Genomic DNA, 26,258 nt, shown 5'->3' with positions numbered 1-26,258 from the left:
ACAAACCTGTTGCCACAGCTCCTGAATTTTCCCTCATTAATCATTACTGACGTTCGCAGAATTCGCTGTCTGGCACAACTCAGGCAGAACAGCAGAGAACTGCAAGCTTCAAGAAACCTCATGCAACGTTCCCACTCGTACACCAACAAAGCCGTTCAAGTTAGTGCCAGTACTAAGTCCTGCACTTGGTCCATCCCCACAGGGAGGAGATGCCGTCCTGGCAGTGGCCAGACCTGGGAGCAGCCCCACAGCCACCCCTTCCCCACCCATCAGCCAGCACATGGGCTCTCTGTCACCACTCCATGTCCCCTTTTCCAGGCAGTACCAGCCGGGTTAGCCATGACAGAAGGTGAAGTTGTTTATGCTCACCCCTGCCTTTGGCCCTGAGATGCTCAACGGGCAACGCAGAGAGGACCTGAACAGAGGGCAGCCTCCAGCAACAGCCTCTTCTCCTGGCACGACTGTTCCGTGTATTGCCAGTGTCTCTACGGCCTCAGCATCTCGTCTTAGTCTCTCTGCTGTACTCTTGTATCTGAGGCACGAAAGAGTCTTGGGAAATGGGAGCTTTTGCTACATGGAAGAAAGAAAAGTCTAAGCTACCTCTGTCACAGACTCTGTAAACAATTTTGAATGTACTCTTCACCTCTCAGAGCTTCCTCTCCTAAGCTGTTAGTTGGTAGCAATAGTTACTTTTTCAAATCACTGCTTATTTACTTTGTTATTTGGGTGAGGGATCATTTCTGGCTGTATCTACAAACAGTATCAAATACACGGCAGCCCAGCCTCATAGGCAGGCTTTACACACTGACTATAATGCAATTTAACACACAGGAGACTAATCTCTGGGATGATAATCAGGCTCGGTATCACATAAGACGTGGAAATTTCTCCGGAGCATGACATATTCCTAGATATTCAAAAGTTCTCAGTGTGGCTGAGGAAAATGGGGGAAAGGTACTGAGAATGCCACTGAAAACCTGACTGCTTGCTCTGGAAGTTCCAAAAAGGGCTTTAGTCCTGAAAGTCTGGACCTCACCACTGTTGTCAAGTTCTGAGTCTGTTTTTTCCAGCCAGTGTCTCTCAGAAAGTGAGGCGAATTATTCCTCCTTTATCTTCACTTTCATAGAGGGCTCCAGGACAGGTCGTAGTAGTCCATGCAATGTTGGCAGCAACCACACCCCATGAAAACTGCTGGCTGCCGTGTTACGTCACTTAAAACAGCACAGGTCCCACCTCGTTCCACCCTGAAACTCCAGTCCCGGCAGCGCTTGGCTAATATTTACTGGGGAAGCAGCCTGAGAAGACAGCCTTAGATCGACACGCACCATAGACAGCGGTGGGCTACAGTTTGGGGGGTTTATTGAAACAGCTGCTAATGTAATTATTTTTCAGAATCTGTGGATTTATGCTGGCGATGAGGAGCCCCGGATGGCAAAAGGAGTAGAGAGGAAAAACATTTTTTGTTTTGTTTGTCTCATGAGAGCTGAACTCTGGTTAGGAAAGGAGTTAAACACTCAGACAAGTATTGCAGGAGGCTCCTGTGGTTTGCAATAAAAGGAAGGTTTATTTCCTGTATGGTTTAGCACACAGAGAGACTAAATTAACTGACAAACCTAAACGTTTACAGCATTAATTGCTGCTTCACTATCTTTATACTGCCAGGCATTTATTAACTTTAAATAAAAAACCACTTTAAGAAGAAATATATTACCTTAGTGATCCTATGCTAAATCCAGGTGCTTCTGTTCTGTATTACTTTCTATTGTAAAAGAACTTGTGAAACACAGACATTATTTAGCAAAAGAGTCTTTTTGATAACTATTCTAAACCAAATAATTTTTCAAGAGAAGAAAGCTTTTTTCCCTGAACTAAAATACCTAAATAACACAATACAAAGGAAGAGGGGCTTAAGAGAAAGGCTATGGATTAAATACAAGTTTTCCTCCTCTTTCCAAAAAGAGGCAGGCTCTGTTGAGATAGAACAGCAGGTCAGGACAGCCACCCCAAAGCATCCCAGCGACGAAAGGGTTAGCAGCCAGCAGTCTGTATCGGCACCAGCCTTCCGACCAGTTAATTTGCCTGGGTAGCACTTCAAGTGCCTATCATCCTGTGGGCCCCAGATCCCCACTTTATTTTAGTGCAGACTTGGACAAAATATTGTCACTTCAGAAGCTGTTTCTTTAAGGAAAGAAAGGGGAGAGAGGGAGGTAAACAGAAAGCTCACAAGAAGCGGCCACATTGCAGTTTCTAACTTTTTCGGTAGCTGAAGCAATACAGGAGTTGGCCAACTTTTGCTTGCAATAGCCAGGAAGGCCAAGGCCTGGGAGTTTGCTCTCAAGAGGACTTCTCAGAAGACATCCTGAAGCTGCTCTTTACCGGAATTAAAAAAATAGAGCATTTTCCAACACAGTCAGGTCCTTCCCATCAACAAGCTATCCTCACCCACCGCACTGCCGCAGGCCGAAGGGAAGTGCCACCTTCCACCCCGCACCAAGGGCACTGCTTGGGATGCTGCCCACACCGCAGTGGCAGGCATGGCCACCGACAGAGCCACGACCTGGAGGCCACTTTGCAACGCCACCACCACCACTGTCTCTTCTAAGTTTTTTTAGATCACTCTTGTCACCATGGCATTTGCTTTTTTTAAAAAAAAAAAAAAAAGCTTCCTTCTGCCTCCATGCAAGCTAGCATCTGCATACCTCAATCACAAACTAAGATGAATACACACTGCATTTTGTTTTTTAAAAGATTAAGTCCCCCAGCTGTTTATATGCTGCAGGATGGAGTCCTCCAGGCCTGGGCAAGAAGCCAAAATAGCTTCATTCCCCTGATGTTCTTCAGTCTCAGCCTAATGCTTGACGGCTGGCAGTGTGAGGTGACAGCTATCCTAATGCCTTCCAAGCTGCTAATTTTGGTCCCAAATCATTATATGGAAGACATAGCTGTCTGTCCAGCTGCTCCTCAGTTTATACACGTGTAAATTCCTGCAAGGAACATTCCAATGTGAGACAGCTTCATGGACCTATCTTAATCTTTACCCAACATGCACAACTCAAACCTCAGTCCTTTGCGGGCAAAACAGAGGCTTTCACAGCTGCCTCCTGGTACATTTTAATGCTGATAAAATGAGACAGAAATTTAGAGAAAGACTGCTCAAGTATGAAGGTTTCATGGATTTAGCCACCAGAACCATGAGATTTACTTATCTGCATAACAGGGTAGGAAGGAATTTCTAGTTCTTAATCAGGATTATCAGGTTGCTAACAAGTAAGTTTGCAAACCTGCCCCTTTTTATCTTTTTATTTCCACTCATCTATATTGTGTTTTCTGCCTAGGGAAAATAAAAATCCTACATCTTTTATCCATGTATCAGCTTCACTTGAACTTCATTTCCATCCATGCCCAGTGAGAATGTTTTGGGATATATTTTTAATTCATTCACTGGGCTATTCCACTCCTCTCCCATTCTGCCAGTTGCTCTGCAGCTGCTGCTCTGACCCAGTACATTTGCAACATGTGCACAGGAATGATCTTGGATAAGCAGCATTAAGTATTTCCTAAGGAGTAAAATCTTATCCTGGCATGGCCAGTCCATGGCAAAACTCCCAGTGACACTAGCACATCCCATGAGGTGAATACAGAGGTGCTGTTTAAACCTGCCTGGAAACTACTACTCTCATAAAAATGTGGTTTTATGTGAAAACTACTATTATTTTCCCCAGAGGCTGTTTTCTGTTTACATTGGGCTTTGCCAGTTTATTTTGACCTATGCATAAAGCAGTGGGGGTTTCTGATACACCTACTTTATCGCCTAGGTCTAAACATGATGTATTCCAGCATCTGCTGTTCATGCTGCAAAATGATCTTGCGTTTGGAATCACCTGCTGTCCATATCACGGAACACCCATGTTTCCTATGTAAGAAAGGCTGAGATTGTGACTGGCCATGAGATGCATGAAGAACAGCCATCTTTGCTCCGGCAAGCTCATTCACATCTCCCTGTCTGTGCAAGAGCCCAGGAAAACAGAGTGACATTTCAGCTTTGATTAATGGAACCCTTCCCCAGTCACACCTGGGCACAACAACCAACTCAAACCTCAGGCAGAGAGGCTGTACATCACCTGGCAGAGCTTGCTTCACTCTGAATTTCCCGGTAAACATCCAGACCTTCAGATTTCAGTGTTTATCTCTCCATCAAAAGTTTTGAGCCTGCCAACATCTACTGCATAACAAATAGCTTCATATAACATTTCTTACAGCCTTGTCCTCAGCTCCTGAACCAAACTGCAGTTGTTCAGAAGGAAACCAAAAGGAGGATTATTATAAACTTTTGCTTCCCCCCGCTCACCCCTCACCCCGGTTCCTAAGATACAGGGAACAAATATAGTTAAAAGTTTCTCTCCTATCTACAGTCTCTCACAGCATCTCAGAGTTTGCAAAGCAGAGAGAGGTAAGACTTCAGTCGCATTGGTATGTCTGAATATAAAACAGATACAGAACCTGTTTACATTTCAGAGGAAATTTCTAGTTGCACCTAAATGTCCAGAGCCTTCTAATACTTCTACAACTGCAGGTGTCTGTAATAACTACCAATTTAAAAAAAAAAACAAAAAAACCCAACACATCCCAAACACGCACATACATTCTTTATTCCTTTCCATCAAACGTTTTTCCTGGGCAACGTGTTCTTAACTTTTTAAATGCAAACTGTTCAGATAATTTGGGAACAGAGCCAATTTCATCCAAGAACAGAAGAACAGCTTTATTGGGTTGGATCCAACACTTGTCTACCCCAATATCCTGTCTCCACTGGCCACAGATCCCAGGGAAGAGCATGCCAACAGATTGAGCACAGGGGGCTATACCACATTATACTTTCCCAGACTCCAATAATCCGTATTTTTGAGTCAGAGGTGTAGTAATTATGTTTAATAGCCCTTAATAAGCTTTCCCTCTTAATTTGTCTCACTGCTTCCTGAGCCCATGCAATTTTTGCCATACACGATGTTCTCTGGCAGTGAGTTTCTCCATTAAACTGCATGTTGTCAAACAAAGTACTTCATTTATTCTGAACCTGCCACTTGCTAGTCTCACTTGCTCTCCCCCAGTTGTTGCATTAGAAAAAGTTATGAACAATCACTTCCTATTTGTTCTCCCATGCCCCACATGATTTTATCACTTTTCATACTTTTTCAGCTCTTCCTCAGCTGAAGAATTCTACTTTATTTGGTTATTGCTTGTACAGTGTTAATCTCACCCTACCCAGTATCTTTTCAAACTTTTTAACAGTTTAAACTGTTTAAAGACAACTGTTACGGTCTATTATAGATACAGATGCACCACAGATTTATCCAGCGGTACTGGTTTCTTCCTTTGCTCTCTCCCATCCTAAAAATTCCTGACATTTTGTTTGTTTTTATGACCACTAATATGGTATTTTTGTAGAATTACCTAGTACACCTCCAAGACCTCGCTGCTAAACAGTACAGGTTAGTTTAAACCTCCCTCTTGCACACAGTGACGACCGTTTCTTCCCACTTTCCCACCCAGGACAGGTACAGGAGGCTGCTCTCGCAACCTCACTTCACCAACAGCCTTGTCACCTCGCTCTTTCTCTGGATTGCTTAGGGCACAGCACAGATCTCTGTAGGATCTCCATGTATCTTCTGCACATTGCAAAGCTACCTATGCATTCCAAAGTCTTGTTATCTGGATATACAACCAGTGTGTAATCAATGATATAAACCAAAAAGAGAGGAAAAAAAAATCCTTTCCTCTTATTGAACAGCAGCTTCGTTTCTTTATTTAAAAAAAAAAAAAAAAAGATTTGTAACCTGGCCAAAGCTTGTCCCAAACTTTCTGGAAGCCCAGGGATTCAATATTAAGGGATCACCCTCATTTGTATGCTCAGTGGCTGCTCCAGGTAGCTCAGCTGCGAGGCACAGCTTTCTCTCCGGCAGCGTATTGATTCTTCCCCCCATTCTGTCTCTGTCCATGTGTTAGCTGGGAAAGAGTCTAACAAAGAATAACATCAATTTGTCCAGCACAGGAAGATAGCTTGTAGCTTCCAGATTTGCCCAAGATCCTTTTTTAAACCCTGCTGCCTTTGGCTCCTTTCTTCACTCTGACAACACAGCAATTCAAACAATAGGTCCCTCGACAGGTAATAGTTAAAATTTTATGCTCAAGCGCCTTCAGAATTTACAGCAAGGCAGTATTCACCTATGGAAAAAGAGCCCCAGCAAAACTAAGCCTCAGATAGCTAATTAAAGAAATCAAATTACCACATCGACTTCTCACAGGGGAAGCTAAGCCCAACAGGAAGAAGCTGTACGTCAGGATGCGAAGACTACTTCAGCTGTATCCAGACCGCATTAACTTTAGTCAGCCCACAGTTCGATGTTAACCCTTCATGTTTCCTTCCGCTGGCTTAAACCTCCGTCTCACTTTACTACCGTCCCAATTTCAGAAACTAGGCCTTAGCAGCTGGAGGTGCTGCCCTGGAAAGGACGTGCTCACAGACAGAAGCTTTTTTCTGGGACAAATAATAGTAAATAAGCATTATGATTAAAACTCTTTCAGGCTTGATTAAATATCTGACCAACAAAAGTACTTTCAATTTAATCATAAATGGAAGGTCTCCCCTGAATATGGCTGGGGTTAAACAAATGTCATTAACACTGTATTTTCATGTTTGAGTAGAAACATTCTCGAATAGCCTAATATTGATATAAGTTGTGGATTCGGTTCAGGTTTCCAGATCGCTGATTAGGGCCAGGAACTAAGATCAGCAGTTCCAGGGTTGGGGAGCACAAAGAACAGCTATGCAAGGCAGAGGTCACCTACCTCTGGCTATGATGGTAACGCATCCTCAGCTCTTCTTTTTATCATATAGGGGAATATTTTAGTTCTGTTCTGAGCCTGAACAGATGAAATCTATCAATGTTTGTTTACTGCCATTTGTCTCCTCTCCCCTCAATTCCTCCTCTTCTGGGAGGAATAGGAATAACCTTGCACGCCTGCCAATTCACTGACTTCTACAGGAATCTTCTGATTTGAACTTTAATGCCTCAGGACCAGAAAAGTTACTTGCTGAACTCTACAAATATTTCCTGAAAAAGCACAAGTGCTTAGCACTGGGATGTTGCTATGCGGATCGTATCTCGAGAAGTGCTGAGGTTCAGGATTCAGCAAAGCCAGTGCAAGCTGACAGCATTCAGCTTCTGCCCAAAGCCAGCCTTTTCTCCCCAAGAAGTGCATGAGACGGACATGATCCCGAAGCACCATCTCAGAATCAACAGTCATACCTGCGTATACAATCTACAGATATTCTCAGCAAAAAGCCTTCCCCAGCCTTAACTGTGGAGTATGATTTCCCATCTTTCTCGTGCTGTCAGAAAACTCTTTATTTAAGCACAGTATAATGCTTTTTATTTTGATATATCAAAACTATTGCAATGACTGCAGCCAATTTAATCTCTGGCTCTATTAAAAATTTGAATGTAATATTTTAAGAAAAATATTTGACTTATCTAGAGTTTGGAATAATGGCTTTTTTAAAAAAAACAACCCACAAGGCAGATGGAACACATCCTAGCTAACAGCCTTGCTAGACTCGCGTTACATATTTTGCCTTCCACCCCAAGAGCTCTAATTCAGAACAATTCATACCATTTTATTGAGAGATTAAATTTGGTTAACACTGGATATCCAAAAAAGTACTTCATGCATATTATGTTTATACAAGAGATGGGTTTAAAAATCAATACCAAGCCTACTAAGAAGTCAGTTCCCACCCGCTGTATATAAACTGCATGAGCCAAGTATCGCAAAAAATACACACACACTTGTGAGATTGTTTCTAAAACTACAGATGCAGCTTATTTTCCCCATAATGTGTGGTTTTACCTAAACTTGCACCATATGACAAGACTATTTATAAAAGATTCATGTCATTGTTTTCTCCTCATATTAACTGCACTGATATGCAGTGCTATTCGGACCGAGGGGAGTTCATTATCAGCTCCAGAATGCCTGTTGCCACAGCTCGGGGCTTCCGGCATGACAAATGCGACCACACACATCCGGGCTTTGACAACACATTTGCAACCTTGAACGTGACCGCAGAACAAAGCACACTTATTGTACACACTGATAAAAACGCTGGATGCAAAGAACCACCCTGCTGTAGCTGCATTTGCCCTCAGCAAGGCTCAGCACAGAGCCACCTCCTGCTAACGGCCCTGCGGTGTTCACGCAGCAAAGCACTGGCCGCTCAGAAACCTCAAAGTGGCCAAACAACACAGAAACAGAAAGCATGCCGAATTTACTCATTCTATCTTAGCATGGCAATATTTGCATTTATTGTGATAAACAGAGGAAAAAGGCCCTAAAGGGATTTAAATGCAAAATACAAATTTTTTTGTACAACCTCCATCTCTCGATGTATTACTTCACTGGGGTTGCTTCAGAAGGTTCAGGCGGCTTCACGAGCCCTCCCAAAGCCCCGAGCTGTTGAACAGGGACAAGAACTGGTGTCTACACACAACTCTGCCCATTTCCAGTTGCTCTTCTCCAAAGCTGTTCTCCCTCAGCTGCAACCTGCAATGCTCTAGAAAGCACTTGCCTCTGGCTGTATATGCCCAGCAGCACCAGAAAGTGCTCCTGTGCCTTACTGGGTTACGTGAACGAGGAGTAATGCGAGCAAATATTCGCTCTCCAGACCACAGGCCACTTTCCTCCTCATGTCCCAGTGGGTGGGGAGGAAAAGACCTCGATCCTTTCCCAAGCAAGAAAACAATACAAGAAAAACATGAAACCCCCCCACATCCCTAACTTTGTGAATGAAAAAAATAAACTATAAAATTTCCTTTCCTCTCTGAAACCATCCCTAAACAGCGGCAAGTCTGATGTGCAACATGGGACTCTGACACCGCTTCTGGGGATCATCTCTGGTTTTTGCCGTGTCTGCAGTCGCAGTAGGAGGCGAGGAAGGAAAACCACCCACACAGTCATCAAAACAAGTGAGGGGGGAGAGCTCAGAGAGATGGAAGCACAGCTGTAGACCACAGACACAAAGTTCCTGGCTCCAAGGAGCAGTCCGGACATCGCGGATTCGACGTAGCAGTTTCCACGGCCCGCAGCGCTGGCAGTGGCATGCAGGAGAGCTCAGCCCACCATCTCCAGGACTGGCACTTCACTTGCATAGCCATGGCCTCCAGGTTTCATCCATGCTCCGGGAGCTTGCGAGGGGACGTCAGATGAACAAACGCAATTCTCTCAGGCAAAGTCCACTGTCAAGACCGGTGGAGTTGTTGGCAACAAATGTAAGACTGAGAAGAATTTAAACAGCTGGCTGCTTTCAACATGAGATGGGTAAAACTGGTAATCCAGCTGCCTTCAGGAAGAGGCACACAAGTGCTTCTGGTGCTGCAAGAGAGCTGGGGCAATCTCTTAACCCCAAAAAAACAACAAAATACCTAAAGGCTAATGGAGAAAATCACAGACTGGACTTGTAAAATTCAGCCTCTTCCCTCCTTTTTCTTCCAGGAGCAAGAGTCTAATTACTCTTCAGCCTCTCCTTCTTTCATCTCTTGAAGGATATGAATAGAAGTCTACAGTCAAATCACTCTCACAGCCTGCACAGTCCCTGCTCGAGTCAACGCCTGGGTGCTTCTGAATGCGGCATTTGCGTCTGTCATTTTACGCTCGCAGCCTCCAACACTGTCTCATACTAAGTAACACTGTTCACTTCAACTGTACACCACGCAGAAAGACTCCTGGACGGAAGCTACACATGCATATTCCCACATTTCACGTCTACAACTCATCTTCCTAATTACAATCCCCCATGCGTCCTTGCCCCAGCCCACGACTCACCAGTACAACAGACACACGGAGGAAGATTAAAGAGAAAGGGCAACTTTCCATACCAGACTTCCAAACACAGCAGGAAACTGGTGCTGGAACTATTACATTATGATTTCTGGGGTGAAATTCAGACAGGAGGCCAGGCCAAGACTGCCATCCTCACATTTTGGCCAAGTCCTTAATTATAAACTTCCACTATACTCATTCATCTCTGCTTACGAGAACCATGGCAATGAACCACCCCAAACCAAAGCCACCTTTTCCATACAGAGCATAAAGCAAACCCCATGACCAAGTACGGATAGAGGGCTTTGCAAACAAAGACAGACAGCAAAGATAACACTGAGCGCTAAATCCTTGTGGTGCAAAACCCATCAAGGGGCAGCTCAGCAGCCATGCTTCACGCTGTAACGCCCAGACTCGGAATGACACGTGTACACGGGAATTAAGTGAACTTCACCAGAAATCCCTTGAAACATGCTTATAAAATGCCTTTGCTTAGACGTGAGCTTCATACGATCTGAATGTAAACTTCAGGGAGAACAGTGCCTTGGGGAAACATTTTATATACTATGATGTGGCACATTATACTGCATAACAAAGTATGACTTTGCCAATAAAAGACCACAAAATCTGGGCAATCTCCAAGACTTACGGCCCCAGGCTGTGAGGTGTGAAGCAATCTCAACCCTTCTCCCTTCAGTGGAAGATGTTGCTTTCCGGAGCCTCGCAAAAGCTTCACCAATGCACAGAAACAGGACATTCGTTGTCTAGGAAGGCGGAGATTTTGTACTTATTTCTGTTTTGCTTCTAGTCAAGCAAATTAGCCTTTTAGAAAATGAAAATAACACAGTGCTGGGCGTACAGAGATGACTTCGCAGGAGCGAGAGCCCTTGCAGGGCCGATGTTAGCCAGTTCAATTACTTTACTGGAAACAGCTTTGATTCTGTTCCATCTCTCTGTGGCAATCTCCTCTGATGTGGATTTTCCATTCCCGGAGTGGGTTATTTCAAATTCAGCACCCAGAAAGGCTCCTCTGGTCCTCCAAGCAAAGACTGTCTCACCAACGGCTTAAGACCCACGATAACAACTCATTCCCATCGTGCACGTTTCCCTCTGGATAGGTGCCTCTCTGTCTTACTTCAGGTTGAAACATCCATTAAAATTCTTATACTAGAAGGAAAACAGCCACCCGGTGAGGTACTCAGCCAATCCCTGCCAACAGAAACACCCTTGGTGTACTCAGTAAACTGAAAATGTACAAGTCCTGCTTATTACCACAAGATTACTTGAGCTGCACTAGCTTTAGACACAGGCACGAGTGTATATACATACATATATACACACACAGAGGTCACAAAACTGGCAATTATGTGGATGTTACATTCAAATTCCACAAAAACAGACTACGCCAATGCTATATTCAAATTCCACAGCCAAGGATGCACAAAGGAGCCTAAAAGGCAGCCATAAGTCAGAATCGAGCCTTGTAACATGTACAATCCACACAAGGACAAGACAGCATCGCAGAAACTGCTAAGCTAATAAGTACAAACCTGATTTGAAAACAGGAAAACATAGTCAGGGTTGAGATCAGTGGTTGCACCCCTGGAGCTTAGTATCACCACACAGACAGAAATCAATAACTGCCATTAAGAGGTCACTGATAAAAATCTATAGCAACTGAATCAGTCAACCTGAAACCTATTAGCAGCTGCATTAGAAAGAAAGAATTACTTTTTCAATTTGCCAATGACCGCTTCTTTCCTTCCAGATGATCATTTTGTATAAACCCAGCAGAAATCCCTTTGGACCCCCCTCTTATGAATGAACTACTTGGGATTTCAAGACGCTCTCCAGATCAGCATCAGATAATCATCTGCTTTCCACAATCAGCATCGGCACGTCGATGTCAGCATTGACATCAAGATTAACAAAAACGACACGGGAAGAGAGCGACAGCAGGGACACCCGAGGCGCACGCTCCGGTGCCATCTGCACTCCATCACCACAGGGCTCAGCCTCTGTCATTAGAGCTAAACGAGGGGTTACAGCACCACAGCCACCAGCGGCAAAGCTTACCAACGTGGTATTTTATCTGCTGAAGATCGTAGATCAGTGACTGCACTCAACTGGGGAAGAAGAATTCAGCAAGGGATTTTTTTTATCTTCTGTACATTGCTGTCCTCTGAAAGTTGGGGAACCTGCACCTGAAGTGCACAGCCTAACAGCGACATGAAAGGTCATCACAGAGCCACAGAGTCTCTTTATCTACTTGCAGTAAAAGTCACTGATCATTAACTGCAAGAGCTGGCATTTCCTAAGTCTCTGACATTTTGTAGTTCTCCAGCACATTCATACTGAGCGCGACAGAATACCCTCAATTTTAGACTCAGAGCATCTTTCACACAGATCAAAAAGAAATCAGATGATCTTGAGGCTGCCGCCACTCTGAGCTATGTCTGAACCTAGGCACAAATGCCAAATATTTTTGCTTGTTTATTTTCCTTTTGAAAAACACAGTCTTCTGACCGAGCTCTGCCTACAACACAGTGGGGCCATACGAAGCGAAACCCAAGGCAAGGAGCTGCAGCTCCTCGGACAGCAGCCACACACGCCTGCCACCTTCGATATAAGCCGAATAAACTCATCCAAACCGAACACTGACGTGATGGGTGGCACAACTGAGACATAAACTTCCAGCACACCGCCAACAAAAAAACCCCAAACGTTGTTGGCTTTGCCTTGCCGGCGCAGGACGAGGGGTGCGAAAGCGTGCCCCCCTGGGAGCTGCCGGAGCCCGCCCGGCCGCGGGTGCGGGAGCGGCACGCAGAACTCGCTCACTCACAGAATAAGATGCGAAATCACGAAGGAAATGACATTTTATTTTGGATGGCCAGCTGCAGCGCCCACACCCCCCTCCCGGCGCTGGATGCTCCCCTCGGTCCGCAGAGCGGGGCGAAGCCCGGCTGCCGCCCCAGCCTCTCCTCAGGCTGCCCGGCCGGGGCCCGCCGCCGCCGCCGCCGAGAGGAGCCGAGGGGAGCCCGCCGCCGGCCCCCCGCGCCCCCAGCCCCGCGCCGCCGCCCTCCCGCCCGGTACAACTTTCCCGGGGCTCCCCTTACCGCCGTGGAACCGGAGGAGGAGGCGATGTAGACCTTGATGACCATGCTGGGAGACGAGGCGGCGGCGGCGGGATGCGGAGCCGGGCGGGTGGGTGTGTGCGTGGGGATGTGTGTGCGGACGGCACGGCAGGCGAGGCGAGGGCTGGAGCTGAGGCGGCGGCAGGAGGGCGGGAAGGAGGCGGCGGGAGGCTTCGCCCCGCCTCGCCGCGCTCACTGGGCTGCCGGCCCGGCAGTCACCGCCGCCCGGCCCGGAAGAGGGAGAAATGGTTAAAAAAAAAAAAAAGAATAAGAAGAAGAAGAAGAAAGAAAGGGGCGAGGCGAGTTCTCGACGAACCACGCGAGACGTGGCGGGGAGCGGAGGGGAGGGGGCGGCCGCGCCATGGCGGCGGGAAGCCGCGCTGAGGCGACGCCGCCTGAGGGAAGGGGGTGAGGAGCGGGGGGGCCCGGGGCGGGCGGGGCCGCCATGGCCGCGGCTGCCTCCCCTCACGGCCGCCGGGCTGGCAACGACCGACCCGTCTCTGGGCTCCACCGTTACCGCTTCCCCCCCGCCCCGCTTTAGCAGCTTCCCCTCGGCGCTGGAAACACGCCATCTCCTTCACTCGTGCCCCTTCCTTGCCTTGCCCTGGTGTGAGGGCACCGGGCGGCACCCCACTGCCCTGGCGAGGCGGGAGCCAGCCCGCAGCCTGTCACTTGGAGGGGTGACAGAAGTTTGGGATGAGAAGACATTACAGAGCAATGATATTTAGAATTAAGAATTTCCTTTTAAAATTTATTCCAGCGTGAAAGCTACCGCCCAAGCAACATGTCAGCCCGTGCCAAAAGACAGACTGGGTATCCAGTGGAGTTCTTCGCCTTCCCATAATTACTGTAAAGCATCTTCCACAAAAATAAAGCATCAAAGAAGCACGTGTCAGCACTGCTACCACGGTCTGCCCACTCCAGAGCTGGCCCTTCTGCTTCCCTGCCCTCGCCTGCCCGCCTGTGCCGTGGCCGGGGATGTCTTGCTCGGCTTGGTTAACGCGGGATGCAGGGGCTCTGCAAAAGGCCCGACGGGACGCTGCCAGCCATCACGTGCTGCAATTCCACGGCACGCTGTTTCATCATTTGTATTAATTAAAGCCGCCGGATGAGACCTCGAAGAGTTCTTAATTGTTATGGTCATGGCGACATGTTATTTAGAGAAATTTATATTCAGCACCTGTCTTCCGCTTGCCTCTGCTACTCCAAATGTTACCTTACAGATATCTTATTATACATTCTGGTAGTAACTTCTCAGAAAATGGAAAACACTTATGGTGATAAACATAGCAAGCTGAAATTTTACCACCTACGAGCTAAGATGAAAGAAAAGGTGTTTGTTCCGCTGTTGGCAAAAAGGGGAGAGGCATTTCTGAAATGGTTTTTCCAAACAAAATCAGCCTTCCTGTTTCAAACTATCAGGTGTTTTTGAAACCACAGACATGATTTTTAAAAAAGCCTGTTGAATTAAAAAATCTATTGAATTATGTCACTTACATTCATTTTATTAATCTGCCAATAGTAAGAGGGAAGAGAACTGTTCTGAAGATGACACGCCCAATTTTGCTATTATTTATGATGTTTTTCCAAATCTTTGAGACTGTCGTGAGATTCCGGTATGTTTTGAAAAAGGCAATAAACCAAAATTTATTTAGGATGATGGTACACAATAAAAATTGCCTTGTTCATGGACTTTTGAAATTGAATAAACGGTGTACTTTTTAATCTCTTTAAAACAATTTAAGTCCAGGACCTTAAAAATCTTCAAGGCGTGTTTCTTCAAATGTGTCTGCACAGCCCCCTTCACAGCTGCTTGAGAAACGCGCCAATAATTCCCATTTTCCCCGAAGCACCACGCTGTGTGCCAGTCTGTAGTCTGATCCATGGCAAGGAACGCTAGAGGCAGAAACCACAGCTTATCGGAAAGAATAAAAAACTGCAGGTGGAGAACGGGGTAAATAGGTTTCTTTGAACTTTGGGCTCACTTATCATTCTGCCGGCTGGCCGCCTGCTCTCTGGGCAGCTCTCCTCTCCCCCTCGTAACGTGCTTCAGCTCCTCAGAGTTGAAATCCTTCTGGAGCGAGCTGCACCTCGACTTTCTGCCTAGTAAAAAATTGCTATAATCATTACTCTCACAAGTGTACTTTAGAAGGCATTTTATCTTCATGAAAGAAGATTTATTAAGTTAAGAGCAATACATGAATTGGGTATTATTGAAACGACTAGATTTTCTTGACTCATAATAGTAAATTTTCTACTTTATTGGCAGAAAAGCGCAATGTTTTCTATTCCCAGGCTACTCATGTAAAATCTGTGGTATTATTTTTGTTTTCACTATTACAACAGTTGTGAAGTGTTTAATTATCCTTCTCCAGGTAGACTAAAACCTCAAACAAAAAGAACAAATTGATATTATGCCTCTAAGAGGAAAACATCCCATTCTTGTGCAGCCAGCAAAACGGTGCGTGTATATAAAATTCAGCAATGATTGCTGTCTCCTCGATTCCTTGGTGCACTTGCTGTAGTGTGTGTTTGTACAAGACCATCTTGTCAGGCTGCATCTTTTATTACTGTCTCTTTCTTTGAATTTTGGTTTATAATCTTTGACAGATTATGAAGCGGCGATACCAAGTAAGTGGCAGCGCTGGTGCTGACCTCAGCAGCAGCAGGAGTATAAGTGCTCCCCAATGGGGAGCCCAGTGCTTCGCTCACCCTGGAGTCATCCCGGGATTTCAGATAAAAACATTGCCAGTGACGGCAAAGATCTACTTGCCTTTTTTTTCTTAAACCATAGACAAGGACGGGGGCTTCTGGGTACTGGCAAAGTAAGCTATTTTAAAAAGAGAAATGTAGTAGAATCTCACAATGAAAGATATTATGGTAATCTGCTGCAAAATCCCTCTGGTACAAAAGGTCAGGAAGCACATGTGCTCCAAACGCTCTGTGGCTTCTTCGTAACCACGGAGAAAAATACATCCAGATTCAACTGCAAATATTTGGCAAGTAACGTGAGAATGTGCCAGGTTTCATTCTCTGATTGTGCTCGTACTACTGCTAGAGAAGACGATCTGGATCTGTCTGAACTCCCGAAATGGAGGAACGTGTGATCGGTAAGAAATGTCAGCTCAGCGCTCTCAATGGGAAATAAGAAATCTATTCTTCATTTCCAATCCCAGCCTACCAAGCTTGCCAATAATTGGAGCCAGAAGGCAAACTGTGACTCTGAGCACGTCTTCTGACTTCACCCATGCTCTGCAAGAGCCGTGTCCTGCTACGGCCCGTGCCAGCGCACTGCTGATTTATGGTGGGTGGAAACTCCGCTCCCCTGCTCCAACATGCTCCTGGAAGGGGGTGGGGACGTCCAGGAGATATGCTTCTCCTCCGCCTCCTCGCTTGGAAACAGCGAGGCCGGGTTTCCTCGTTTCTGTATGTAATTGTGCAAGGCACCGGGCAGCTGGTCGCGGGAGGATGCGAACTGCGCCACGCAGAACACGGCCCTCAGGGTCCCTGCTTTCCGTCCCTCAGTTATCTCTGCGACGGAACTAATGGAGTTCTGCTACAGCCCCTCACGATACACAGGTGCGTGTACCTGTAGGACATAAACCGCGACGTGACCCGACGTTGCTCCCGGATGAGCGCCTGCGCTGGCACTGGTTTGCACAGGGTGTTCACTGCACCAAACCCGTCCCTCGAATCATCCCTACGGCTGCTGAAGGCAAGAGGAGGGTCCAAGCAGGGCTGAAAACGCCTTCGCTGTAGCGAGAGGAGCTTGGGCTGGCCTCGGTGGCAGTTCAGGCGCCCGGACGAACTCGCGGGTAGCAGCGGCGGCGTTACCGGGGCGCGCCCCCTGCCGGCCCCGGGCTCCGGGGGCTCCGGGCTCCGGGGGCTCCGGGGGCTCCGGGGGGGGCTGGCCGAGGGGCCGGCGGGGCCGGCAGCATCCAACACCCCCCCCCCAGGCCCGAGGCTGGATTTTATCTTGGGGCCAGAGAGCGCGGCTCACGCTGGAGGAGCAGCCCACATCCAGGGGGTGCAGACTGTCACCTTCGGTTGGGCTGGTTTTAATTTTTGTAATAACACGATGTTGTTCTGACAGTTCAGCATTTGTAGAACCAAAGGTGCCCGAAGGCACTCCACCGCGGGGGCCCGGGGTGCGGCCGCGTTGGTTGGGACCAGCGGTGCGCTTTCGAGGAGAATCTCCCAGTGACGTGCCGGTGCCGCGGAGCAGCCTTGCGGCAGGCTCGAGAGGTGGCATTTGGATGAAACCACGCTGGAGGATGACTCCAGGTACACACTGCGCAGCAGCACCTGCAAAATGTATGTCGGGTCGGTCATCTGCACCGGCTCTTTCGCCGTACAGGTTTGTTCCTGTGGCACCCCACTACCTGCTAAGGTAGGCACAGCCAGAACTGACCCGGGCAGGTATGCCAAGCCTCAGCCAAGACAAAGGCCAGTCAGCCCTTTCAAATACTTTTGGCAGAGTACATCTTATGCATTAAACCAAAATTAACTAAACTGAAGCCAGAGGTGCCAACTAGTCCAAAGGCTGGAGGTTCTGCGTTTCTGCTCCAGCAATACGTTTGCACTGTCAGGTAAGACCGCAGCAGAGCCTGCGTGCTTGCCAGGATGACCTGCTGGGCCAGCGCTGGGTATCAGCAGCCAGACCCGAGATCCTGCTCCCTGCCGCTGCCTGCACAGGCGGCCAGGCTGCAACACCATTACTGACAGCAGCGTTACAGCAAGCAGCCACAGCAGCCGGCGTGGGGATTGTCACCGTTCCCTGCCCCTGAGACCTTCCCATCCCTCTACTGACTTCTGTCCAGAAAGGGGCTGGCCATGCACAACTCCCTGCTTCAGGTTTAATCTCTCCTTTTCCTTGTGCTCCCGGCTGGCCATCCATCCTCCTGGCTCCGAGCCACCAGCCAGCCCTGGCTCGGACAAGCCCTGTGCAGGCTCCTGAAGTGCACTTAGTTACCCTGGAGTACCTGAGGGAAGTACACGGAAGGGAATACTACAGATACCAGGATTTCAGCCCGAATAACAGGACTATTCACGCTTTTAACACCCTTTTAGACCAATTTGCTCAGCATCTCAGAGGGCTGTTCCCCTGAAGGGCAGAAGATACGATCCAGGAGTCTGCCAACACCCTTGCCTGGTCCCCGGCTCCTGCTGACTCAGCACCCGACCTGGACAGAACACTTTTTTGTGCCCTGAACACTAAATCCTGCCTTCCCTGCCAGCAGGTCCTGCTTGCTGTGAGCTCAGAGCAAGCTGAAAGAAGGGGATGTGGAGCTGCAAATCTGCACATGGTGCCTGCCATGCCATTTTTTGAGGAGAAGTCTTTATATCCTTGGAGCTAATCAGAACATCCAGGTTGAAGAGGGCTTGGGTTTCCTAGGACTTAGCCAGTTTTGGTCAAAGGGTCCACTCGCAGGCTTGCTCTCCCCCTGACCTCTCCATGTGTTCTGGGCATCTTCAAATGGTTGTTGGAAAGACTTGTTAAAAATAAAGTGCTAAAGGTAGCGTGGCTTTGTAAAACTTCACTGTTTTTACTTAGTCACAACCCTTTCAGGTGCTGGGTCTCCCTGGGAATGGATTTTAAAAGCTGGTGGCATCAGCCCTCTCCTAAGGCTTTGTGTGGAAGCCGTTTTAAAGGAAGGCTTACGCACTTCTGCGGGTGCGATGAGGACCATCTGCCAACGGTTAGTTTGTTATTATTCACTTTGTCGATTTATTCTAACCCTTACCGATGTTTCCGCGTGAGACAGATCCTCAGGCGAGCTTGTGAGTTCCTGCCTGGGAACTTCCCCAGCCTCCTCCACAATAAACACAGATGCAAAAACTCATGTGGGGTTTTCTGCTCCAATATTGTCTTTTCTACGTATTCCTTTTATATCTCAATAGCTGATTTGTTCTAGAAAATGTCTTTCAGGCTTCCTGCTCCTGACAAGACTGAAAAATTACTTACTATGGTTTTAAGCCCTCTGTGCCAGCTGTGTGTCAAACTCTGCTTTTCACACAGCCACATTACATTTCACTTGTTTATAACCTTTTCTGGTTTCCTCATTAAAACACAAATCCAGCTCTTTGAAGGATGCCTTCCTGTTTGTGATAGCCTCCCATGTCCCACCTTTTAGCCATGTTTGATTTTTAGCCGTGTTTTCAGCCATGCTTGATCCTCCTATGTGCTTTTTGACAGGTGACATGCATTTGGTCAGAGCTGCCAATGGGATGTCTTTCAGTGGTCTCCATGCGGTGTAAAACCCTTTTATTCTTTTTGCTACCCCTTTCAGCTATTTGCAAGAATACCCTTCTCGCTGTTACAGAGTTCCCCTTTCCAAAATTAAGAACAATAGGGGGTTTCTTTGGCTTTTGTTGCTCTGACCTGAGTGGTGACTCTTAAGTACGTAATGGTCGCTGATTCGAAGACTGATTAGTTAGGTCCTGTTCTCTGCCCTCAACCAAATCGAGAGTTGCTTCTCCTTTCTTGGCTTCCCTGACCAGCTGCTCTATAAAAAGTCACTAGGAGTGTCTAACCGTTCGCACTCAGACATAACACTTCCGTGGTCTGCATCGACAGGTTGGATGTTTCCCGTTGCAGGTGTTTTCTGCCCCTGCCGCCTTCCTTGTTTTCATCAAGCTGTTAAGCTACCTGATAGAGTTAGTATCATGTTATAAGGGTAGCAGACATTTCCACTTATTTCTACATCGAGAAGTCACCAAACCTGACAATAATCTCCCTTGTGTTAAGTGAGGAAATATATTTTCTGGTTTATAATGCCAGATTGCACATCTGTCCGAGAATGGAGTGCACCAGGCCCCGAAGGTGCCTGCTTTTCTCTGCCAACTATAGAGGGAGTCCAGACACCTAACTCAAACGTGAGCATCTGCTTTTGGATAGATGACTCCTGCCTGTAGCTCCCTGGAAATCGTCTGGTTTTGCAGATTATATTATTTCCACACCCCAGTATGGCATTTGCGTTTTTTTTGCCACCGTGCGACCTCACAATGAAGGTGAATCCCTGTTTTGGGGACAAGGCTCCTTGCAGCGCTTCGCGCAAGGCCCAGAACTGGCAACACTTCGCCCATGCACATGACTCCTGCCGCTCTTCAAACTTACTTTTCTCTTCCCACGTGCACTCCCATAACCTCATATTTTTGAAGAACAGAGAGAATAGTTACTGTAATGGCAGTCGTCAGGTGCCTGAGCAGTGCATGCCACACGAGATTTGTGGAGGAAAAGGCAAATAAAAGACAGTGTTGGCAACTGATCAGCCGATGAAACTACTCGTTTTTCTTTTGTGCTTTTTTCTGGCTCCATTTTAGTAGTAGTCTTAGTTTTGACTGCTTTTCCAAATTACGTCTGCTTTCAAAGAACCAAAACTGTAAGAAATAACTAAAAGACAAACTTGCTGCTGACAGTCTGCTCGTCTGACTGCAATGGATTGAAACTTCTTCTCTGTATTTAGCGTTTAATAAAAATCTGCGTTTACTTTGGGGCTTGCAGTCATCCCCTTTACTACTGGGGACTAGGTAGGAAGCCGTAGCTAAGCCAAAAGGTTTTACCGAAGCAAAGATGAACAGACTCAATGCAAATCCTAAACCAACCAGCACAGATACACCCTCATGTTCCCTAACTGATAATCAGTAAATGTTTCATCGCACCCAGTACTGAATTGGACACATAAATCAATTTTTACCCACGACAAACCATAAAACCACCTGGGATTAAGTATAAAATTAACAAAGCACAAACATCTTCTAGAGATGGATAATCCACTCATTCCAAAAGTTATGTCAAACAAGGCCAACAGACACTTTAAAAGCCAGGTACCTAACAGTTAAACATGGTTGGTGATATTTTGCCACGAAACAACATATGTATTAATATGACTTGTCCTCTGTGCCGGCACTGTGTCCTAATTTCCCTTGCCTCTGAACCCGTCGTTATGGGGCAGCTGCATAATTAGATGAACCAGGCTGAGAGCTGAAGGTGTCCAAAGCCCGTGTCGTGCTTGCTTCTGGTTCAACAGATGTCGTCACGGCAGACGTCAGCAAGGTGGTCAGGGCAGCCTCGCCATGCCATCAGCCACGCTGTCAGCGCCTGCGATGCGCCTCGTTGTCGTGCTGCAGCCCCAGTCGGCAGCTAAACACCCCGCAGCCGCTCGCTCACTGCCCCCACCCCTGTGGGATGGGGAGAGAATCGGGAGAGCAAAAGCAAAAAAAAGAAAACTTTTGGGTTGAGATAAGAACAGTTTAATATTTAGAATAAAATAATAATGATAATAATATTGATTATGATAATAATAACCATAATGATAATGTAATAAAAAGGAAAAGGGAAAAAGGGAAAAAACCAGAAACACAAACGATACAGCCGCTCACCGCCCGCCGCTGCCCATCCCTGAGCCGCGATTGCTGCCTCCCTCCCGCCGCCAGCCCCTCCCAGGTAACACACTGGGCATGATGTTACATGATATGGAATATTCCTGTGGCCAGTTTGAATCTGCTCTTACCTGTGCCTCCTCCCCTCCCGGCTCCTTGTGCCCCCGGCAGAGCATGGGAAGCTAGGAAAGTCCTTGACTAGTACAAGCACTGCCCGGCAACAACCAAAACATCTGTGTGTTATCTCAACATTGTTTTCATACTAAGTCCAAAGCACAGCACTGTGCCAGCTGCAGTGAAGAAAATTAACTCTATCCCAGCTAAATCCATGACACTCACCCACCCTCCTGATTCCAGAGATAGTGGTGTTGAAGAAGGGCATAACCACAGTACCTTCGGTAAGACCAAGTCTTTATGCATTAGAGACAAATGAATCAGGGAATAAAATGCCTCGGGTCTGAACAGCATGACCGTGAGAGCTGCAAGACTACTGAGATAACAAGGTGGAAAGGAATCTCCTCACGTTCAAAACTCACGTGAATTTCAGCACCAAGGAATGAGAAAACAACATCTATCTCACAGCCTGTTTGGGGAAGGCTAGACCACAATCACCCAAGAGTGACTTCAGTGTGTTTTGCCTTTACCGAGGAATGTCTTGATCTGCCTCAGTTCAAGGTGATCTAGGAAAACATGCATCCAGTACTACAGATCTTCTCTGACATGAGGAACAGGCTCTCCTGCCCTGCAGGACGTTCCCGCCTCGGGCAACAGCAGGCATTATCTACACGAGATATTGTGAACCAGTAAATATCCTGAAAACCATCCAACAGTCAAAACATCGGTAACTGCACCTTGGAGGACGTTGCAGAGACGTAGATCCCCGAGATGACTGCTCAGCAGACACAGAACAGCCAGGAGTCAGGCCACGGGGGGTATCAAAACCAAGTTGACTGAGTCTTGCCCTAGTTTGGAAAGATTAGGGGGCAAAACCTAAACTGAGTCGTGACAGTTTCAGCCTGAAAGTATTTTCTTGCACTTAGGTTATCTGCAATTTCCCAATTTTCTAATAATTTCTCAACATTCAAACATTGCTTTAAGTTTAGCTTGGGCTGTTCAGACCGATGTTGCATGCTGGCTGTGTTGGTTACCATTGTTTTGACATAGTCATGTGTTTCTGTTTGTAGACTGGATGTTTTTACCTCTGGAGTCAATAACCTGGTGCGAATACCTATGCTCACAGGAGCAGAATTCAAATTTTAGCATTAAGTTTTCTCATGGAAACAGCAGCACAAAAAAGATTAATTTCTAGTTTGTTGCTTTGATTGACTCTTGATGCTGTCTGGTTATAGGACATCATAAATTCAGGTTAGGTCTTTTTGTGCTGAATAAAAATGCCAGTTTTGGCAAAAACACCAAAAAAGGTCACATGGTACAAACTAATGCTCCAGAATAAACTTCTCCTAGGCCTAATTCATTCAAAAGGTTGAACTGGTTAGTTTTGCACTGTGTGCTGTGACTGATGTCGCAGTGAGCCTGCTGCCTGACTGGATCAGATCTGTGCTACCGTATTAACGGTGGTGGAACCGCTGTCTCCTTTGCTGTGACACTGAGGGTGAACAGCAAGGACAGAAGGCCTTCATCGCATGGCTGTGCACGTCAATGCCTTTTACCTGCCGCTTGGTTTTGGTCACGGATAAAACATAGAGCTACTCCTGTGATTTAGAAGAAAATTCAACCAGCCATGGCCAGCTCCCCGATGAGCTGATAGGTGACTTCCTATTCTTTCCAGTTATTCTTGCATAAAGGAATATTTAATTGCTCCTTCCACTTGGCCTGAAGGAAGGGTGTTTAGAATACCCGTAGGCTACAGCCAGGTCTGTGATTTTCTGTAGGTCTGCACAGTAACAGCCACTGACGCTTTCAGCGTTACAGTATCTTGCAGCAGCTTATCCTATCTATTCAGATCGTCTAATGATGACTCAAGCCAGTTTGTGGTTTAATGAACATTTTTAGAAAAGTCAAAATGTTTGGAAACAATATAAAGGTGAAAAAGAAGGGAGAGCAAATACAACGCAAACACTAGCATTGAATTTTAAATCTGTGCTTGATTTCCAGTGCACATTTTGATCCAAGCTTCCAAATTGCTTGTCATGCAAGTTGTTCAGGAGAAGACGTTCACAGAGACTCTTCAACAAATTCCTGTTCTTTTCCACAAATGTACAAAGACTTCTCAGAGAATATAGAAAGAACGAAACAATAACTGCAGGGGAATGGGCAAAACTTTTCAAGGCAGCTGCAGCACAAATCTTGTTGGTGATGGAGAACTCCTGCTATTGGACAGACTCTTGAAAGAAGACCAAGAGCCCTTGAAATGTGTTTTAGACAATTTTTAGTTCAGAAGATGGAGAAAACTATTGGAAACACTATTTAAAATCTTGATTAATCCAGGAGGACTTGAAGGTGGCACGATTAACAGGCAACGAGAGAGAAAGAAACCCACTGACAGAACGGAAAACCATCCTCACACAGAAGAAAGATAGGAAGCGTATTAAAGACCAAAATAAAGACGAACAAAAGTATGATGTAGCTGTAATGGCAGCTTTAAAAATGCATGAGCAGTCTTTCTAAATTGTGCAAAAAGCGGAAACAAGCAGACAACCAAGAATTAGGAGAATGGACTAGAATGGGCACAGAGGAACAAAATAAGAGACAAAGGTCCAAAATCAGTTGCAGTGAGGGAAGAATGGAGGAGGATATAGGAGCACATTCTGTTTATACACAACAGAAGTAAAAGCAAAACAACAGAAAATCTTATTACTGACAGAAAAGGAGAACAAATAAAGGAAGGCACAAAAAACCCCGTTTCTCCTTTGCTTCAGCCTTCAAATAAAGTGAACCGCCACCAGTTACTAAACCCAACCTTTTAAGGAAGATGGCAGCAACAGGTAGCAGCAGAAAAAACAGACTAAATTGCTTTTCGTTATGGGGCTACAGTGAGGTGCCTGGAAACTGCACGCCCCAGTATTCAGGAGGCCAGTCAGAGACAGTATTGAATAATGGGCATGTATCTACAAAAAAGTGATGGCATTTGATGGTTCTGCATTGATTGGAGGAAGGTGGAGAAAGGTGGACGCATGGATAGAAAACTGCTCAGCTGAACTCCACAGTCCAGGAAGATAATAAACTCCTGACATAAAAGCACTGTGAGAATGGGGTAACATACGAAGTGACAAATCAAAAAGTCACCATTAATTTGTCAAGAAACAGCTGTTCAGATAGCAGCACTGAAAGGGACAGGGGATTACAGGGGATCAGCAAAAGAATCTGAACCAACATGGTGATGCTCTTGCGAAGACGGCAATTGCCACGCTGAGATCGGTTATGTCATTAACCTGATTACTGGATATAGATGAAGGAAGAATGCAAAGCTGAAGAGTCCAGAGTAGCCTAAAAATTAGAAAAGGTTTAGAGAATATGGCCTATGAGATCATGAGACCTATGAGACGTTGTTTAGTCTATAAAAATGGAAGTTTACTGGAGAGCATAATATTATGTGAGATGATACAGTATCTAAAATGTTATTGTTAAGCTGATGTTGATTAACTGTTCTATCTGCTGGAGGCTAGGCAAAGAAACTTTATTTAATTCACAACCAAAGCACAGTTTAGATGCTGGCGAAAACTTCGTGGTTTTAAGGACAGATGAGTGCTGAAACGGGCTATCTGGGAAGGTTGCAGAATCTCCTTCATCGTCAGTTTTTAGAAAGAGATTAGAGGGGCTTTTGGCAGGAACCGACACACCTCAGAGCAGCAGCTCTGGCTTTAAGTCTTCACTGCAAAGCGCTCTGGCCCTCAAGGTGGTATTAATACACGCCTTGTGCTTTCCCCAAAGAAATACACAAAGTAAACGGCAGAAACCCTGATGGCAATTGCAGTTATGACAGAAACAAGAGCAAAATTTCCTTAATCCCTGCAGAGGTCTGAGGCTTCACCTTACGGCCTACCTCAAACTCAGGCCCGGCTCCAGGGAAGATTTTGCACTCTTCGGCTGAGATGTGACAGACCAAAAGGCGACTTAAAAGCCAGAACTGGCCCCAAACCCCCTGCCCAGCTGTCGCCCGGCCCCAGAGGCGATCGCACCCTGCGGTCACCCCGTTTTTACCCGGCGGGGCCGGGGCGGACAAAGGCCGCGGCCCCTCCGCCGGCTGAGGTAACCCGGCGGGGGGATGGGGAGGGATGGGGGCCGGCAGCCCTTTCCAACAGGTACCGCAAAGGCGGGGGGCGGTGGCCGGCCCGGCTCCCCCCTTCGCCGGCGGCCCGGCCTCTGCTGTCCGCCGCCCTCGGCCGCCAGGCCGCAGCGCCCCGCGGCATGGCGGCTCCCCGCAGCCCCGGGCGGGCGGGCCGGCGCCGCCGCCGAGGCCGCCATGTTGTCGTCCTGCGGCCTGTGGTAACTTTCGGGGAAGTTTCTTTCCCGGCCTCTGGGGGGAACGCGGGGAAGGAGGCGACGGCGGGGCGGGGGTGAGGCGGCCGGAGGGGGGTATCTGCGGCCGCCGGGGCAGGACGCGCCGTAGCGGAGAGGCCGCTCGGAGAAGCGGCGGCCCGGGGACGGCCACCCCCTCTCCGCTCCGCGTCGCCTCCCGGCCCGCCCGGCCCGCTCGGGCTGCCGGCGGCGCCCGCCCCGCCGCAGCGACGGCGCCCTATTCACCGCGCACTTTACGCCGGCTCCGCTACGCAAACAGCGTAGCGCCGCCGTCCCTCCGCCTGCCGGCGGCTCTCGCGCTACGGTCCGCGCCCCGCCCACCCGCCCACGCCCCGCCTCCCGGGCCGCTACCCGCGCTCCCATTGGCCGCCGCGGCCGTCACTCGGC

General features: G+C 47.3%; 1 protein-coding gene and 1 long non-coding RNA gene across 2 annotated transcripts in view; one reads left to right on the top strand and one right to left on the bottom strand.

The window, feature by feature from the left end:
* SH3BGRL (SH3 domain binding glutamate rich protein like) overlaps nt 1-13,145 on the bottom strand; it is a 36,901-nt gene extending 23,756 nt beyond the window's left edge. Inside the window, exon 1 of the mRNA XM_064462843.1 lies at nt 12,993-13,145. Coding sequence (XP_064318913.1) covers nt 12,993-13,037 — 45 coding nt within the window. The 5' untranslated portion in view covers nt 13,038-13,145. The remainder of the gene's footprint in view (nt 1-12,992) is intronic.
* Nucleotides 13,146-13,199: 54 nt separating this feature from the next.
* On the top strand, nt 13,200-14,506 carry LOC135315332 (uncharacterized). Its single transcript, XR_010374770.1, has 2 exons — nt 13,200-13,418; nt 13,771-14,506. It is a non-coding gene; the product is annotated as an uncharacterized LOC135315332 (long non-coding RNA).
* The last annotated feature ends 11,752 nt before the right edge of the window (nt 14,507-26,258 follow it).

This window comes from Phalacrocorax carbo, chromosome 11, assembly GCF_963921805.1.
Source record: "Phalacrocorax carbo chromosome 11, bPhaCar2.1, whole genome shotgun sequence".
In the NCBI taxonomy this organism is placed as follows: Eukaryota; Metazoa; Chordata; class Aves; order Suliformes; family Phalacrocoracidae; genus Phalacrocorax; species Phalacrocorax carbo.
The sequence above is the reverse complement of the archived record's forward strand: the minus strand, read 5'-3'. Positions and strand labels throughout refer to the sequence as shown.